The sequence below is a fragment of the Sciurus carolinensis genome, chromosome 15, assembly GCF_902686445.1.
Source record: "Sciurus carolinensis chromosome 15, mSciCar1.2, whole genome shotgun sequence".
In the NCBI taxonomy this organism is placed as follows: domain Eukaryota; kingdom Metazoa; phylum Chordata; class Mammalia; order Rodentia; family Sciuridae; genus Sciurus; species Sciurus carolinensis.
Window position 1 is genome coordinate 268,863 of NC_062227.1, and position 16,141 is coordinate 285,003.

General features: G+C 38.7%; 1 protein-coding gene across 1 annotated transcript in view; it reads right to left on the bottom strand.

The window, feature by feature from the left end:
• Positions 1-1,013: 1,013 nt before the first annotated feature.
• Positions 1,014-16,141, bottom strand: part of LOC124965731 (zinc finger protein 28 homolog) — a 41,350-nt gene continuing 26,222 nt past the window's right edge. The window contains exons 3-4 of the mRNA XM_047526883.1: positions 8,590-8,716; positions 1,014-1,248 (exon numbers count right to left, since the gene is read on the bottom strand). Of these exons, the coding sequence (XP_047382839.1) occupies positions 1,145-1,248; positions 8,590-8,716 (231 nt within the window). The 3' untranslated portion in view covers positions 1,014-1,144. The remainder of the gene's footprint in view (positions 1,249-8,589; positions 8,717-16,141) is intronic.

Sequence of the window (16,141 nt, forward strand, 5' to 3'; positions counted from 1 at the left end):
CATTACAGTTCTATGGCTTCTCTGCAGTATGAGTTCTCTGATGTACTTTTAAGTTGTGATGTTTGAGAAAAACATTTACCACATTCTTTACATCTGTAAGGCTTCTCTCCAGTATGAATTCTTTGGTGGCTATTACGGTTTGCATTTCGACAAAAACCTTTGCCACATTCTCCACATTTGTAGGGCTTCTCTCCAGTATGAATTCTCTGGTGTACAGTAAGGTTTGATCTGTAATGAAAGCCTTTGCCACATTCTCCACATGTGTAGGGACTGTTTCCTGTATGAATTCCCTGGTAGTAAATAAGGTAGGATTCTTGATTAAAAGCTTTGCCACATCCTCCACACTGGTAGGGCTTCTCTCCAGTATGAATAGGTTTTTGCGTTTCATTAAAAGTTGTGTTACATTCTTTACATTTGTAGGACTTCTCTCTAGAATGAATTTTCTGGTGTTCTTTAAGATGTGCTCCTTGCTTAAAACCCTTGCCACATTCTTCGCATTTGTAGGGTTTTTCTCCAGTGTGAAATCTCTTGTGTATCAAAAGGTTTGATCTGTAACGGAAACCTTTGCCACATGCTTCACAGTTGTAGGGCTTCTCTCCAGTATGAATTCTCTGGTGTTTCTTAATGTATGATCTACATTTAAAACCTTTGCCACATTCTTCACATGTGTAGAGCCTTTCTCCAGTATGAACCTTCTGGTGTTCCTTAAAAGATGATCTTTGGTTAAAACCCTTGCCACACTCCTCACATATGTAGGGCTTCTCTCCAGTATGAATTCTCTGGTGTACAGTAAGGCCTGATCTTTCACCAAAAGCTTTGCCACATTCTTCGCATTTGTAGGGTTTTTCTCCAGTATGAAATCTCTTGTGTATCAAAAGGTTTGATCTGTAACGAAAACCTTTGCCACATGCTTCACAGTTGTAGGGGTTCTCTCCAGTATGAATTCTCTCATGCAGAGTAAGCTTTGAGCTTTGAAAAAAACTTTTGCCACATTCTTCACATTTGTAGGGCCGCTCTCCTGTACGAATTCTCTGGTGTCCAGTAGGCAGTGATCTTATATGAAAATCTTTGCCACATTCTTCACAGTTGTACTTCTTCTTTCCAGCATGAGTACTCTGGTGTTGAGTAAGGACTGAAAAATTCTTTAAGGCTTTGGCACATTGTGTACGTCTGTAGGATCTGTCTCCAGTACAAAGTATCTGGTGTTGAGTATCACGTGTGCTTTTTTTTTCCTCACTGCTATGCCACCTGAGATGTTTAGAAAGGGTTGAGCAATTGTTAATGGTTTTCCCACATTCTTTACACTTGCAAAGCTTTACCCCAACACAAATCCTCTGATGCTTAACAGGGGTGATCGATGTTTAAAAATTCTGCCACATTCTTCAGATTCGTAGGGCTTATCACTGTCATGGTATCTATGGTGTTTAGAAAGGTTTGAACAATGAAATGCTTTAATACATTTTTTAATTCATAAGGCTCCCTTCCAGTATGAATTCTCTTCTATTGAGTACGTTTTGCAATTTGATTAAGTGCTCCTTTACATACTTTATACTTGCAAGGCTTGTTTTGCCTGTTAATTATTTGGATGGTAGTTAAGCTTAGAGCATTAAAATAACACTTCCCCCATTGTTCATCTTTGTAAGGGTCCTTTGAAAAATGAGCATATTGATGATTTCTGGCATTGCAAACAATACCAAGGTTTTTATGAGTTTCCCTATATTCATATTTTTACCACCAATATAAACACACTGGTAACTAATCAGGGAAGAGACCTAGCTAGAGATGTTTAATTACACATGTAGCATACTTCCCAGAAACCTATATCCAAATATTTATTAAGCAATAGTGGGTAAGAACCTCCCCACAATCATTAAAATTTTATGTTTGGGCACAAGGAGAAATTTTTTTTTTTTAATTGAAGAATAATGGACATTTTGTTAAGACACTCTCAAATGGAGCACTTTTAGAAACTTGTCCTTTACTTTTAAATGTCTTATCTATACAAATTTTTGACCAGAAGTTTAACTCAATGAATGCTACATTTGAAATTGGTCAAGTTAAAAATTGAAACATGGACTAGATCTCTTTTCAAATTTTCAACATTTCCTTTCAGAGGATATGCTTCAAAAAGTGCTGTGGATAGATTCTTAAAGACATACATAGCTCCTCAAAAGTAAGTGGCATAAATTGAATTCTTTTCTGAGAATTAAATGGTCTTCATGTCTGCTGGCAATGAAGTTTTCATTATGAATAGTCACTGCTAATTGGTTTTGTCCCTGTAATATGATTTTTAACCTTCACTCACACTTAAAATTTCCTGTATTTTTCTTAGTTGTAAATAGTCAAGGTTCCAATTTCCATACCTTCCCTTCATCATTTTTTGAAATAAATATTTTATTCCCTGCTCTGGTGGAGACTCAAGGGTATGATGATAAGTTGTGGCTGAAATAAATGAAAAGAACAATTATTTTACTTACTGGGCTGGGGTGAATTAATATATTTTCAAACATAACATTTAAAATTATACCCATGTCAGGACACCAGCAGTAAATCCAAGACCATCATTACTCCAGAAATATATAGACTAAATAAAAATGTACAGAACAAAATTGCTTTGTGAGAATTGCTCAGACCATCTTAGACAACATAGGATCCAAGATGAATATATTACTGAGGAGAGTGATATAGAAGAAGGTAGGAAATTGTGTTCCTTTTATCAAACACACCTTACCCTCCTCCATAACATAGCACTGTGCAATTAGAAAAAAGATCTACCAACTCCCTTCTCTCTCAGTAATATAAAGGAAACGTGAAGCATATACAAACACTTGTGGCTTTCGTGAGGACTGTCTGAATACTGGTTTCTATCTGCCAAGACACAAGACCTGGAAATAAGAGGTAGATCTTGGATGATAATTACAGAGATGTTCATCAGGGGTAAAGTCAATGGACTCTGAAGAAGACATATAGACAAGATGTTACATTGAACACATGCATATGCTTCAAACAGATCCACCATAACAAAAAAAAAAACCTTGAGAGGGAATAAAACCCTGGCATGGCTAGGACCATATCACCTGGATGAAGTCAACACATGGTGATCAAGACTTGTATCTTATCTCTTAAAATTTTTGTTATTTGTAGACTTATTTCATTGACAAATTAAATTTTGTATATTTACTAAATGTACAATGGTTTTTAAAGAACAAATACATGGTGAAATGACTAAATCTAGTGAATTAATGCAAGCATTAATTCATATAATTATCAGTGTGTGCTTAGAAAGTATTATATTCATTCTATCAGCATTTATCAAGAGTACAATACATTATGCCCACCATGCGATAAATTACAACTACTGACTTTATGCCCAATTAAAAAAAAAATGTAGACTTTGACCAACACTAATACTCCACAAACCCCAGTACTTGGTGAACACAATTTTACTCTGCATTTCTGATTTCCACCTGTGAGTCAGATGCTCCTTCAGCTGACTTTCTGTGTCTGTCTTATTTAACTTAATGCAAAATCCTGTATATTCATCCCAGGTCACCTTAAATGACAAGGTATGTTCTTTTTTATAGCTTAATAAGTAATCATGTAGAAATATCACAGTTTTTCTCCCAGTCATTGATGGGTACATAGGTATGTCCATATTTGACTATTGTGCACAGTACTTGCACTGAATATGGTAGTGGAACTATCTCCTCAACATGCAGATTTAATCTCTTGTGAATACATATTTAGTACTTGCATTTCTGGATCACAGGGTCATTCTACTTTTAATCTTTTATGTGTAAGGCTTGGGAATAAGGCCACAAGTGCTGCATCACTGAGCTACAATGCAAGCCTTTTTTAAAGTGTTCATTTTGAGACATGGTGCCACTAAGTTGCTGTGATGTGCTCAAAGTTGAAATCCTCTAGCATGGCCTTCCAAATATCTGGGATTAAAGCATGCAGCACTGTGCTTGCCTCCCTTTTATTTATTTACAAACTTCCATATATTTCAAAATTGAGCATATAATCTACTGTTGCCTGGTTTTTTAACAGACAAACCAACTAAAAGAGTACAACACACAAAGAAAACATGGCTTCATCAAAACAACAAAACAAAACATTAGGAATTGAACATCAGGAAAGTGGGAGATATTAATTACTAGAAGAATACTAAACAATCATTTGAAAGAGGTTTAGTGAGCTAATTCAGAACACAGAAAAGTGAATATAATTCAGACAAAACTTATTAAGAGAAATAAGCAGAAACTGTACATGTAAAGAATTCCTTTTAAAAAGTGTCTGAGAGTCAGGAGTGATTGTGCACGGCTGTGATTCCAGCAACCTGGGAGGTTGGGCCAGGAGGCCAGCCTAAGCAACATACTGAGATCCTGTCAAAATTTCACAAAATGAAAACAGCTGAGGATGTGATTAAGAGGTAATGCACCCCTAAGTTCCATCCCTGGTACCAGTAAAAAAGTCTAAGGAATTATAAATATTATAAATAAAACATATATCAAGATCCAAGAAGCTCAATTATCTCCAAGTAGGAAAAACAAAAGATTCAAGAAATTATTTAATCAAAGTTTTAAAAATTCAGAGAGAATCAAGAGTGCCAAGAGAAAAGGCACGTCTAACAATATACAAAGAAATGGGAATTATGGCCAAAGGGGTAAAAGAATAAAATTACCAACCAAGAATACCATATGCATATATGCTATATTTCAAAAGTGAAGAAAAATATTTTAAAGATATGTAAATACCCAAAAGTTTATCACCTGTCCTCCAAAAAAAATACTACAGGGAATTCCTCATGCTGAAAAGTAAATCTACATTATACAAATCATATGAAACTGTAAGATTTTATTGGCAAAAAAAAGTCCCATATAATTCTATTTTATGTAATGATGGGTTATAAAAGAATTAGTTTGCAGTAGAATTTCAAGGACAAGAGCATAAAAATTGACATAAACCTGTTAATGGGAATCTGATATAAAATCTGCAATAATTAATTTTGAAAGGATATATAAATATGCTGAATTTTTATAATGAATTGAAGTTAATTTGTTACCAGTTTAAAATGTAAACTTACAGTGATCTTTATAAAGTTTCAATGTAAGTGACAAAATAAATTTCCACAGACTGTAAACAGAAGTGGGAGAGGAATGAAAGCATGTCACTATGAAAAGTAATGAACCACAAATTAAACCATTAAGAAAAGCAGGAAAAGCAAGTGCAAGAAAACAGCTTACAAAGTAGTGTGAGTTCTAGATTTTTAGAAATTTAATTGATTACAAATACATTACCAAACCCCAATCAAAACAAATGCTTGAGTAACAGAATTAAAACTACAAAGATACAATGGTCTGTGATCTACAGGAGACTAAATCTAGGACACAAGTAGACAGAAAGTCAAAGAAAATAAAAGTGTTACAGAAGTGACCAAAAGAAAGCTGGACCACAAAGCGATGGTATGCAAAACAGTTCTAAACAAATAGTTAGATGAGATAAAATAGATTTCAACTTAAAAAACCTTGAAAAGATTAAAAGGGAGTTTTCCTTAGGATACTGCAGTAAGAATAGATAACACTTTGAACTCACATCATACCTCCCAGATAGAAAAAGGTAAGATTGAGAGAAGTGAATTAAGAAATAGAAAGCACAAATCCCCACTTTCTGTAAAGTCCAACAAAATGATAATCACACAATAGAAGACTTTGAAAAATATTTTAAACCAATTTGACATATATATTCAATGTTCTCACTAGCAAATGAACCATTTTACTGGATAGACCAACTCATAGGGAATAAAAAAAAGGTTAATAGATATGAGGACACTAAAACTATTTTGTATACATCATAGAATAAAATCAGAAATAAAAGATGGAAGGAAATTCAAAAATATGTGACAGTGGATTGAATACTCTCAAACATGGTCTTCTTCAAGAATTGAAAGATAAAATTAAAAGATGTTTGTATAACTCAAAGTTATCTGGAGAGTCCATGTATCAAACTCCCACTGTTATTTTTTGCAGGAACAGAAAAGGCTACTCCAAAAACTACAGCATCACACACAAAACTGGAAGACTGTTGTTTCCTGACTTAAAAACATATTAAAACCTTCCATATTCGATTGTTAATACCAATATCAAGTTAACAAATAGGCACATGGATTCTGAGTGAGCATGGTAATAAGTCTTCCCCTATATGCAAATGAAGACATTTGCACACCAATGTTTACTACATGTTATTCAACAAAGCCAATGTGAGGAAGTAAACCAACCTCCCTTGAAATGAGTGGATGAGGTAATTCAGAATATAGAAATTATAGAATATTTTTAAGTCAAAAATGGTAAGAAAAAACTTTTTTTAAATTTATAAATCTATAATGATAAACCTTTAGTACATTATGTTAACTGAAATAAGTCACTAACAAAAAGACAAATGTTGCAGAAATATACCAATATGAGATATCTAAACTACAAAACAAACAAACCAAAAAAAACCCTTTCTGAAAAAAATGAGATTGGAGTTTGTGATGGAGACAGAAATGAGGCCTTGTTTAGATGGAAATTAATTTTTGCTTTCTGAGATGTAAACTTTCTAAAGATGTATTGTGTAAGAGTTTCAATTAACATTACTGAACAGTAAACCTGAAATGTTGTAGAAAGCAAGTTTTATTTTGTGCTTTTGATCAAAATTAAAATTTCAAACAGCACATAAACAGAATTGCAAATTTTTGAAAGTAACCATTTAAATGCTATGATCTTTATCCTATAAATAAGAAAAAACTCATCAATATATAAATGATGGGAATGCATGTAATCCAGCTACTAGCAATTCTGAGGCAGAAAGACTGTAAATTCAAAGCCATTCTCAATACTTACTGAGAAACTCTCTCCAAATATAAATTAAAAGGGGCTGGGGATGTAGCTCATTATTAGCACACCCTTGAATTCAATTCCCCATTACATTTATGTATAGAAAATTTCTGGGGTTGGGGTTGTGATTCAGTGTTTGAGCAGTCACCTAGCATGTGTGAGGCATTGGGTTCGATCCCCAGCACCACATAAAAATAAAGGTATTGTGTCCATCTACAACTAAAGTTTTTTTAAAAAATTAAATAAATTTCCATTACTATGTACATAGGCAGGATGAAAAACATCTGGATAAAATATAAAAGTCTTTTTTAAAAATATTTATCTAAGGAAGTAAAAGTACATATAATTTTATTGGCAACAGAAACAAGGTTCATGCATATCTTAGTTTCAACTTAACATTATCGTAATTTGTAAAGTAATGGAAATTGCTACCAGAACACAAAATAAAATGGTATTACCTAATGTGAGGAAACCTACTCTTCAATATAAAAGCTCCTCTATAAAATAAAAAAGAAAATTTAACCAAAAAATTGTAAATAACCATATATGCACTACTTTACAAACCCTTTTGTATAACTACTATTTATCCTGTGACTGTAAACCCAAAAGAGCAGTCACTGTGAACCTTGATGTTCATTACATGACAGAAAATTTCACAGAGAATCCATCCATTTTAAGTATTCAGAGAGAACAAATCACAGAATATCCATTATAAGTATTCAGAAAGAGCTCCGATAAGGCGATTTTAATGAATAAATATATAATGTCAGAGAAACTGCTTCGTGACATTAACATACTACAATGGTTTGATCTGGACAGCTTTCCTAGAGACCCATGAATAATGGAAGAGCTGTCAGATCACACTGACCCTCACAAGCAAAGGGAAGTGTTATGGTTACTGGGAATGAGCTGGGGCATCACTGCAGGAAAAGTAGGAGAGTCACCAAATATGAAAGCATGACAGACGGGGCAGTGTGTGTTCTTCCATGATAGACAGGGGGCAGTGTGTGTTCTTCCATAACAGACAGGGGGCAGTGTGTGTTCTTCCACGACAGACAGGGGGCAGTGTGTGTTCTTCCATGACAGACAGGGGCAGTGTGTGTCCTTCCACGACAGACAGGGGTAGTGTGTGTTCTCCCATGACAGACAGGGGGCAGTGTGTGTCCTTCCATGATAGACAGGGGGCAGTGTGTGTTCCTCCATGACAGACAGGGGGCAGTGTGTGTTCTTCCATGATAGACAGGGGCAGTGTGTGTTCTTCCATGACAGGGGCAGTGTGTGTTCTTCCATGACTGACAGGGGCAGTGTGTGTTCTTCCATGACAGACATGGGCAGTGTGTGTTCTCCCATGACAGCAACAGGCAGAAACCTAAGCTGCTGAGATATCTTTTCTGCTGGGATAACTTCTCAACCAACATTCTGAAGTATGGCTTCCTCCTTGATCTCTGGGCCTCCCAGCTGCCTCCTCTGCTACCTGTAGGCCACAGTATTTCACATCACTGAATACTCTAGGTACCACTTATCTAGAGCGACGGATGTATATCACACCAAGAAAGGGGGAGATTAAAGACTAAAAGAAATGTAACTAGTATTCTTCTTTCTAGAAAGCACAAGTCTGAAACTCACTGCAGAGAAGTTCCCAAAAGACAGTCTGCAAGGGAAGGAAATACATATTGATAATCAATCAGGAATTCTGAAGGGACGCCATCCTCACCCAGGAAGACCAGGTTCCTGTAGTTCTCTAACATGACGTCTCTGTATAAATTCTGCTGGGCAGGGTCCAGGCACTCCCACTCCTCCTCAGAGAAATCAATGGCCACATCCCTGAATGTCAACAGGCCCTGGAATGAGAATCCGTGTATGAACAGCACATTGACCACATGATCACTCACACAGTTTTTAATTCACTGAAGGTGAATGGGAATTAATAGAGATGGCTCTCACATAAGTGAGGGACTGTGAACACAGTGATGCTCTGTGATCTAACTCGGAGGAGAAAGTGACTTAAGTCCAAAAGGAATGCATACACTCTATCATCGCCCACCGCCCGCGGAGGCAATGATAACGCGTACGCTTCTTTTTCACAGGAACAAAAAAGCCCAAAAGACAAAGACCAACGAACAACGAACAATGACCAACGACCAATGAACAATGACCTTTATTCGAGGAAGTGTCTGGGTTATATAGCAAGCATAAGCCAATCAGAGTCAGTCTGAGATATTAGCCTATCAAGGATAAGTCTCCGGGCAGTTACAAGAATCACCTCATATACAGCAGCCAATCAGAGTTCTGAGATATTAGCCTATCAAGGATCAGTCTCTAGTCAGTTACAAGAATCACCTCATATACAGCAGCCAATCAGAGTTCTGAGATATTAGCCTATCAAGGATCAGTCTACAGCAGCCAATCAGAGTTACTTATGAGTACGGCTTATTCTGGCAAGCTGCCAGGCGCCATCTTAGAGATCAGGCCAGGGTGCGGCTCTGGGGCCCTCAGAGCCCGCCCCTGACATCTCCCCCTTATTCTTTAAATAAAGAAAAGATGACTTGGGACCATGCCTGTCTTAGGTTGTCCATGGCAAATTACATCCTTACCCGTCATTGGAATTCTGACCTCCAGGCGTCAGAACCCTGTCTTAGGTTGGTATGCATTTCTACGGATCTTACCCGTCTTTGACTACTGGTCCAGCATGCTTAGCCATACCTGGGGGGATGTGCCTGTCTCAATGGTTGTCAAAGCCTGTACTATAGCTCGTCGATGACGTCGGGCATCTTGGCGAGCTCTGATTTGGCTGCATATAACATATCCCTAAGCAGATAATAATCAGAACAGGTACTGTTCCAGCCCACTGTTAACAAAGAGAACATCTCGGATACCGATGCAACTTGAACCCTGGTAGCATTGACTCTGAGTATCAAACGTAGATGACCAATTACCAGTAAGGTAGACAGAGAGATTTTTAGATAACATAACCACAGAGCTAAGGTTATTATAAGCAATAGGGGTGACACACACTGCTCTTAAAGGATAAACACATCCCAGTCCCAAAAGTTCTTGCAAGATATCCACTTGTTCTTGTAGTAAGTCCACTCTTTGATTTACAAGGAGTATGCCTGCTGTTAGATGTTGGTTTAGGGTCTCTTTAGTCTGTAAGGCTGCAGCTGTATTTTCGGTCAAGTGATTGTTGTTGCTGTCTGTATGGTTGTGTCAATGCTGCGGTTGCAGCTGCTACCGTGGCGACCACAGCCGCTGTGATGCCAAAATCTCTCCTGTTTCTTGATAGTAACACTGGCAATTCCGCATCTGTAACAGAGACTGGGACTGGTAGGAAGGTAGGAATACGCATTAAGACTGCCAGCGGGAACCTAGAAGCATTCCAACATTGAGAGAGATAGCACGAAACTACAGTACAATTGAGAGAAACATCTTTTTTGTTTGTTAGCAGAAACATAAAAGGGGGAAAAAACACAAACTGGCATAGGTGGAAACGTAATATTTCTGGTACAGTGGGTGCTCGATGCAGCGCCAGAGAATTTCTAGGGGAACTCCAAGTACATAGCCTAAATGATCCTCCTAAGAGAGCAAAGAAAGGTTGTAAGTTAGTATATCCTGAGGTTGAAGTGAAGAGTAGCCAGCTGTCAGAAGGATTGACATGTCTCATGCCTAAATGAACATCATTATTTGTAAAATTATCATTAAATTGGGAGTGAAGAAGAACCCTTGTTGAACAGGAGAAGCTGGTCCAGCATGTTGACAGCCTGTCCATATGGGAGGTGTGCTATATTTAGGGTTACATGGAGGGAAAGTTATTTCAACAAATTTGTCCTTATTTGTGTCTAGACACCCTCTCACTAAAGACCATATAGCCATAGTTCCAACAGGCAGTGGATCTTGTCGATCTGAAGATCCTCTCCAAGATGTTCCCACTGTGGAATATTTAATAATCCTTCATCTAAAAACCAAGGAGCTACCTTCTCTATTGTATCTAAGAATGTTCTAGCAGTTTTGGTTTTTAAAGGTGTACCACTGGCCTTAAGCAGTTCCCGTAAGGGTTGTTGCATACGAACTTTTGATATTTCAGACCCCATCTTGTACAATGTAAGCCGCGTTCCGCGTGCTTACCTAGTCCTTGAACCGCCTTTGCTTAGTTCACTGTTTTGGACCGCTTTCCGCTTAGTCCACTGTTTTACTTTCCTTTTTGGACCGCTTTCCGCTTAGTCCGGGGTGTAGCCGCCTTTCGCTAACTACTTTCACTTTAATACCTTCAATGTGGACCGCCTTTCGCTTAGTCCACTGTTTTACTTTCCTTTTTGGACCGCTTTCCGCTTAGTCCGGATAGTCGCGTACCGCGAACGTCAAGGCTGCCTTTCACTTGTTTATTTTTGACCTTTTTATAACCGGTTTAACTTGTTAAAATTTTAGAATATCTTACCTTGTTTTCTTACTTATCCTTGTGAAGTTTTCATTCCCGGGTTTCGGCACCACTTATGATCGCCCACCGCCCGCGGAGGCAATGATAACGCGTATGCTTCTTTTTCACAGGAACAAAAAAGCCCAAAAGACAAAGACCAACGAACAACGAACAACAAACAATGACCTTTATTCGAGGAAGTGTCTGGGTTATATAGCAAGCATAAGCCAATCAGAGTCAGTCTGAGATATTAGCCTATCAAGGATAAGTCTCCGGGCAGTTACAAGAATCACCTCATATACAGCAGCCAATCAGAGTTCTGAGATATTAGCCTATCAAGGACCAGTCTCTAGGCAGTTACAAGAATCACCTCATACACAGCAGCCAATCAGAGTTCTGAGATATTAGCCTATCAAGGATCAGTCTACAGCAGCCAATCAGAGTTACTTATGAGTACGGCTTATTCTGGCAAGCTGCCAGGCGCCATCTTAGAGATCAGGCCAGGGTGCGGCTCTGGGGCCCTCAGAGCCCGCCCCTGACAACACTCCACTTGTGAAATAAGATATAAAGGTATCAACACAAGTACATACATTTTTATTGCTATTTTATATATCATAAGATAAATTGTGTATATTCCTCACATGGAAGAGTTATGGTGATTTAGGAGGGTAATTCTCAAATTTTAATTCTACAACCATGAATCAGAGATTTACTACAAAGGAGACTGATTCAGTAGTTCTGGGATGCAGCCTGGTTTTCTAAATTTGCAGCAAGCTCTCTAGTCATTCCAACAGTGGTACAAGAGAAACTTCTGAATTGCAAGGAGACAGACCACTAAAGGAAATATTCATTGATGAGTCTGAGTTCAAATATTTTATGGGATTTATGCATGTTATTAAAATAGTATTAGGATATACCTCAGTTGGTAGAGTGCTTGCCTTGCAAGCACAAGGCCCTGGATTCAATCCCCAGCACCCCCCCCCAAAAAAAAAAAAGTAAAATAGCAAATAGCAACAAGAAGCATTTTTAATCATTTCAAATGTGTACATATCACTCTAAGAGGTTTTTCATATCTTAATTCACAAAAATGAAAATAATATGATAGCAGTAAGAGTATTCATCTTTCATGATATTTTATGAAGCATCTGGTAAATGGTAGTGCTTGATTTTTATCCAAGCTTATCTGACCTGGAATTCAGAAGGAACATTCAGGTCAAAAGAAAATATAAATGTTAAAAGAATTTTCAGACCAGGAAAGTTATTATAAATGAGAACAGTAATGGAAACGTGTTAAGACAACAAATTGATTAATTGATATTTATGTCTTATGTAAAGCCGACATAAACATGACAACTTTTTACATATTAAAACAGCAAATTTTCATGTAAATGAAAAGAAATACATTCAATTTTTTGAAACTTATACATCAATTTGGAATAGAGATTTTTTTTTTTTTTAAATAAATCACACTATTGGCCCAAGTGCAGTGGCACACACCTGTAATCCCAGAGGCAAAGAAGGCTGAGGCAGGAGGATTGCACATTCAAAGCCAGGCCCAGCAATTTAGAGGCCCTAAGCAACATAGTGAGACCCTCTCTCAAAGTTTAAAAAGGGGACAGGGGAAGTTGCTCAGTGGTTAAGCAACCCTGGATTCAATCACTGGTACCAAAGCAAAAAAAGTAAATAACTCTGTAGGGGTCAAAGGAACCCTGAGAATAATAATCAATGTTATCACAAACTAGATTTTGTTTAAGGAGGTGGTAACCTGCCCCCAAATGAAACAATATCCCCTCAAAAGAGAAGCATTGATAGGGCTATAAAGTCTCTTGTGCACCACTTCTTAAAAGATAATTTGGTTGGCTTTATCAAATACGCTGTAATACACCAATCCTGCCTGTTTAACAAAGAAAAAACACACTGGTGAGTACTAATTTGGTAAAAATCTGATATTTGTTTCAGATATCCAGCCCACAGTACCTAATGGCAATGACACTTAACTGTGGTTAGTTCAAAGTGCTAGATTTAAAGATGAGTTCTTGTGCAACCCTCTGAAAAGGAATTCCTAGTCACTACTTACTTTGAATGACAGGACTTCAATAGAAAAGTAACCATCCAGTACTGCTAGAGTGTCTCACCTCAGGGATTTAAAATCTTTTGTACTCCGTTTAATGAAAGTCTACCAAAAGTGTAAGCTGTGAGGTTTACAGCTGGATAAAGGAATCCTTTCATGATGTGAGGATGATCTGCTTACAGCCAACCCCAACTATGAATTCTGATTGTCAAATACTATTGTTGTGCTAAACCACTGCAGCTCATGTGGATATGAAGTGTCCACTAACGTGGCTTATTTTGTAAGCAAGTCACCCACCTGGGATTCCAGATTAGCCAATGACCTGAATCTTGATGTCAGACAGAAAGCAGGCTAACTTGAGCCTTAAAGAATTCAGGACCTAGAGCCAGGTACACGGGTTCTTGGAAACGTCAGTGTTCTGATTTAGATATTGTGTCCCCCAAAACCTCACAAGTGAGACTATGCAAGGTTTAGACAGGAAGTGATTGGGTTATGAGAGTCTAACCTACTGAGTGCATTAACCCCTGACAGGGGTTGCTTGGTAACTGCAGGCAGGTAGGGTGTGGCTGGAGGAGGTGGGTCCCTGGGGACAAGCCTTTGGGGTTTAATTTTGTCTGCGCTGAGCAGAGTTCTGTCTACTTCCTGGCACCATGTTTCCAGTCTTCTGCCATGATGTTCTGCCTCACTGAGGCCTGAGGAATGGAGTCACCACCTAAGGACTGAGACCTCTGAAGCTGGGAACCCCAAATAAAGGTCTCCTCCTCTAAAATTGTTCTTGCTGGGAATTTTGGGCAAGCACTGAAAAAGCTGACTAAAGGAGTCGGCATGCTGCCATATTTGGGTCTCCAATTTTGGGCTAACAGGTAAACTCCTGCATGAGGCCTTCAACGGAACAAGTAAAACACTTCACTTGTACACCAGAATGCCACGCTGCCCTTGAGAAGTTAGACAAAGGCTCGTGACAGCCCCTGCCCCAGGCCTGTCTGACTCATAAAGGTCTTAAGACTCTAGATAAAAGAGAAACAAGGCACGGAACTTGCAGTTCTCTTACACACACTGCAGGCACACTGTGACCGTAGCCTCTGGGTGAGAACAGCTTGACCACCCAGTAAAAGGAGGGTCCTCCTGCCTTTGGGGTGTGAGTGACACTGCTGACTTACCACAAGAGGTTGAGAAACCCACTCTGGACCAATCCATTACTGGGTTGGTTGCTCATCAAGTCCTGTCCTACTAAAGCAGAAGGACGGGTGTCAGCTGACTGCTGGGAGGGCAGGGAGATTCCAGGTGATCCCATCTGACCATCCAAACGTCAACCTCAACAGGAACCAGGACCTTAAATCAAGGAAACCTGCTGCCAGCAGATGACAACGGACCAGTACAACACGACGGCTCAGAGAGCCTGGAGACTCTCTGGCAGGTGGGATTTGCTTGGTCAGCCTATCACTGAGCCAGGCTGAAACGCCTTCACCAATGGGGGCAGGACACAGCAATGGCCAGAGGACAGCTGGATACTCTGCAGCCATGGCACAGCAGATTTTAAAAGCTGAGATTCTGCCAACAACACCAGCCCAGAAAGCCAAGCTAATTTCTCTCACAAGAGCTGTTTCTGGCCAAAGGAAAGAAGGTAGGCATTTACACTGACTTAAAATATGCCTTCAACACAGTACACGCACATGGAGTTATCTGGAAAGAAAGAGGACTCCTCGCAGCTAAGAACAAGGACAGTAAGGGGCCTTGAAAATACTGTCAACACCTCCTCTGTGTGAATCTGGCTTCTTCTACCAGAACAGAAAAGACTTCAGACAATTAGAGTCCTCTTTAAGGAGCTGATCCCAAGATAGGGGCTCCCCTCAATGCAAAGTAACGTGACTATCTTTCATTGCAGAAGTGATCCCACGAGTGAGCAAAACACTGGGGAGCTAACGGAAGTGATATGTATTCTGGGGGCCCGAACCCACAGGACACAGTAATTATCAAACATAACTTTAAAAAGATGCTGGCTGAAGTATGCCAAGAAACCCACCTGCTGTGGGATAAGGTGTTTGCCAAATGCTCTCCTTAAAATGGTATCTGCAGAACAAGGATTAAATTGAGCCCACAAAGAAATAGTGTGTTACAGAGACCCTTTCTAGTACCATGGTGGGAGAGGTGGAAACTTGGCAACAGTGAAATAAAAATTCAGAAAAAAAAAAAAAAAAACTAGGTTAAAACAATATGAAAAATGGTCAAACATTAACTGCTGTACAGGAGTCTGCTTCTTCCAGGTCACCACCAAGGCTGGAATTTCCTCTCCATTCCTTCTACAAAAAATCCCAAAGTTACAACAGGGAAAACCCTTCAATTCTAGAAACCCCTTCATCACCCAGTTTAAGCCCAAAGCAACGTAGAAAGATAGTCACCCATTTGTCTATAAAAATTGACAGTGGCGGAAATGTAATGGGTCATCTGATTTGAACATATAACCCTTGAGCTCTGCCACTCTATCTTACTGTAAAACTGACTTTTCTTTTTTTTCCTTCTTTTCTGTCTCTCCCGCCCCCTTCCTAACCACGGGAAAGCAAGATTCACCTTCCTGTTCCTGGTTAATCATCTCTCCTTCAGCTCCTGCACCACATGAATGAAGAAATCAAGACTTCAGGGCTGAAGGGAGAGAATGGGGATAGGGAAAGGAAAGACAGTGAAATGAATCAAAATAATTTTCTTATGTGCTTATATAAATACACCATAGTGAATCCCACCAACATGTACATCCATAATAGTGTCCTAACTAAAATATGTTCCACG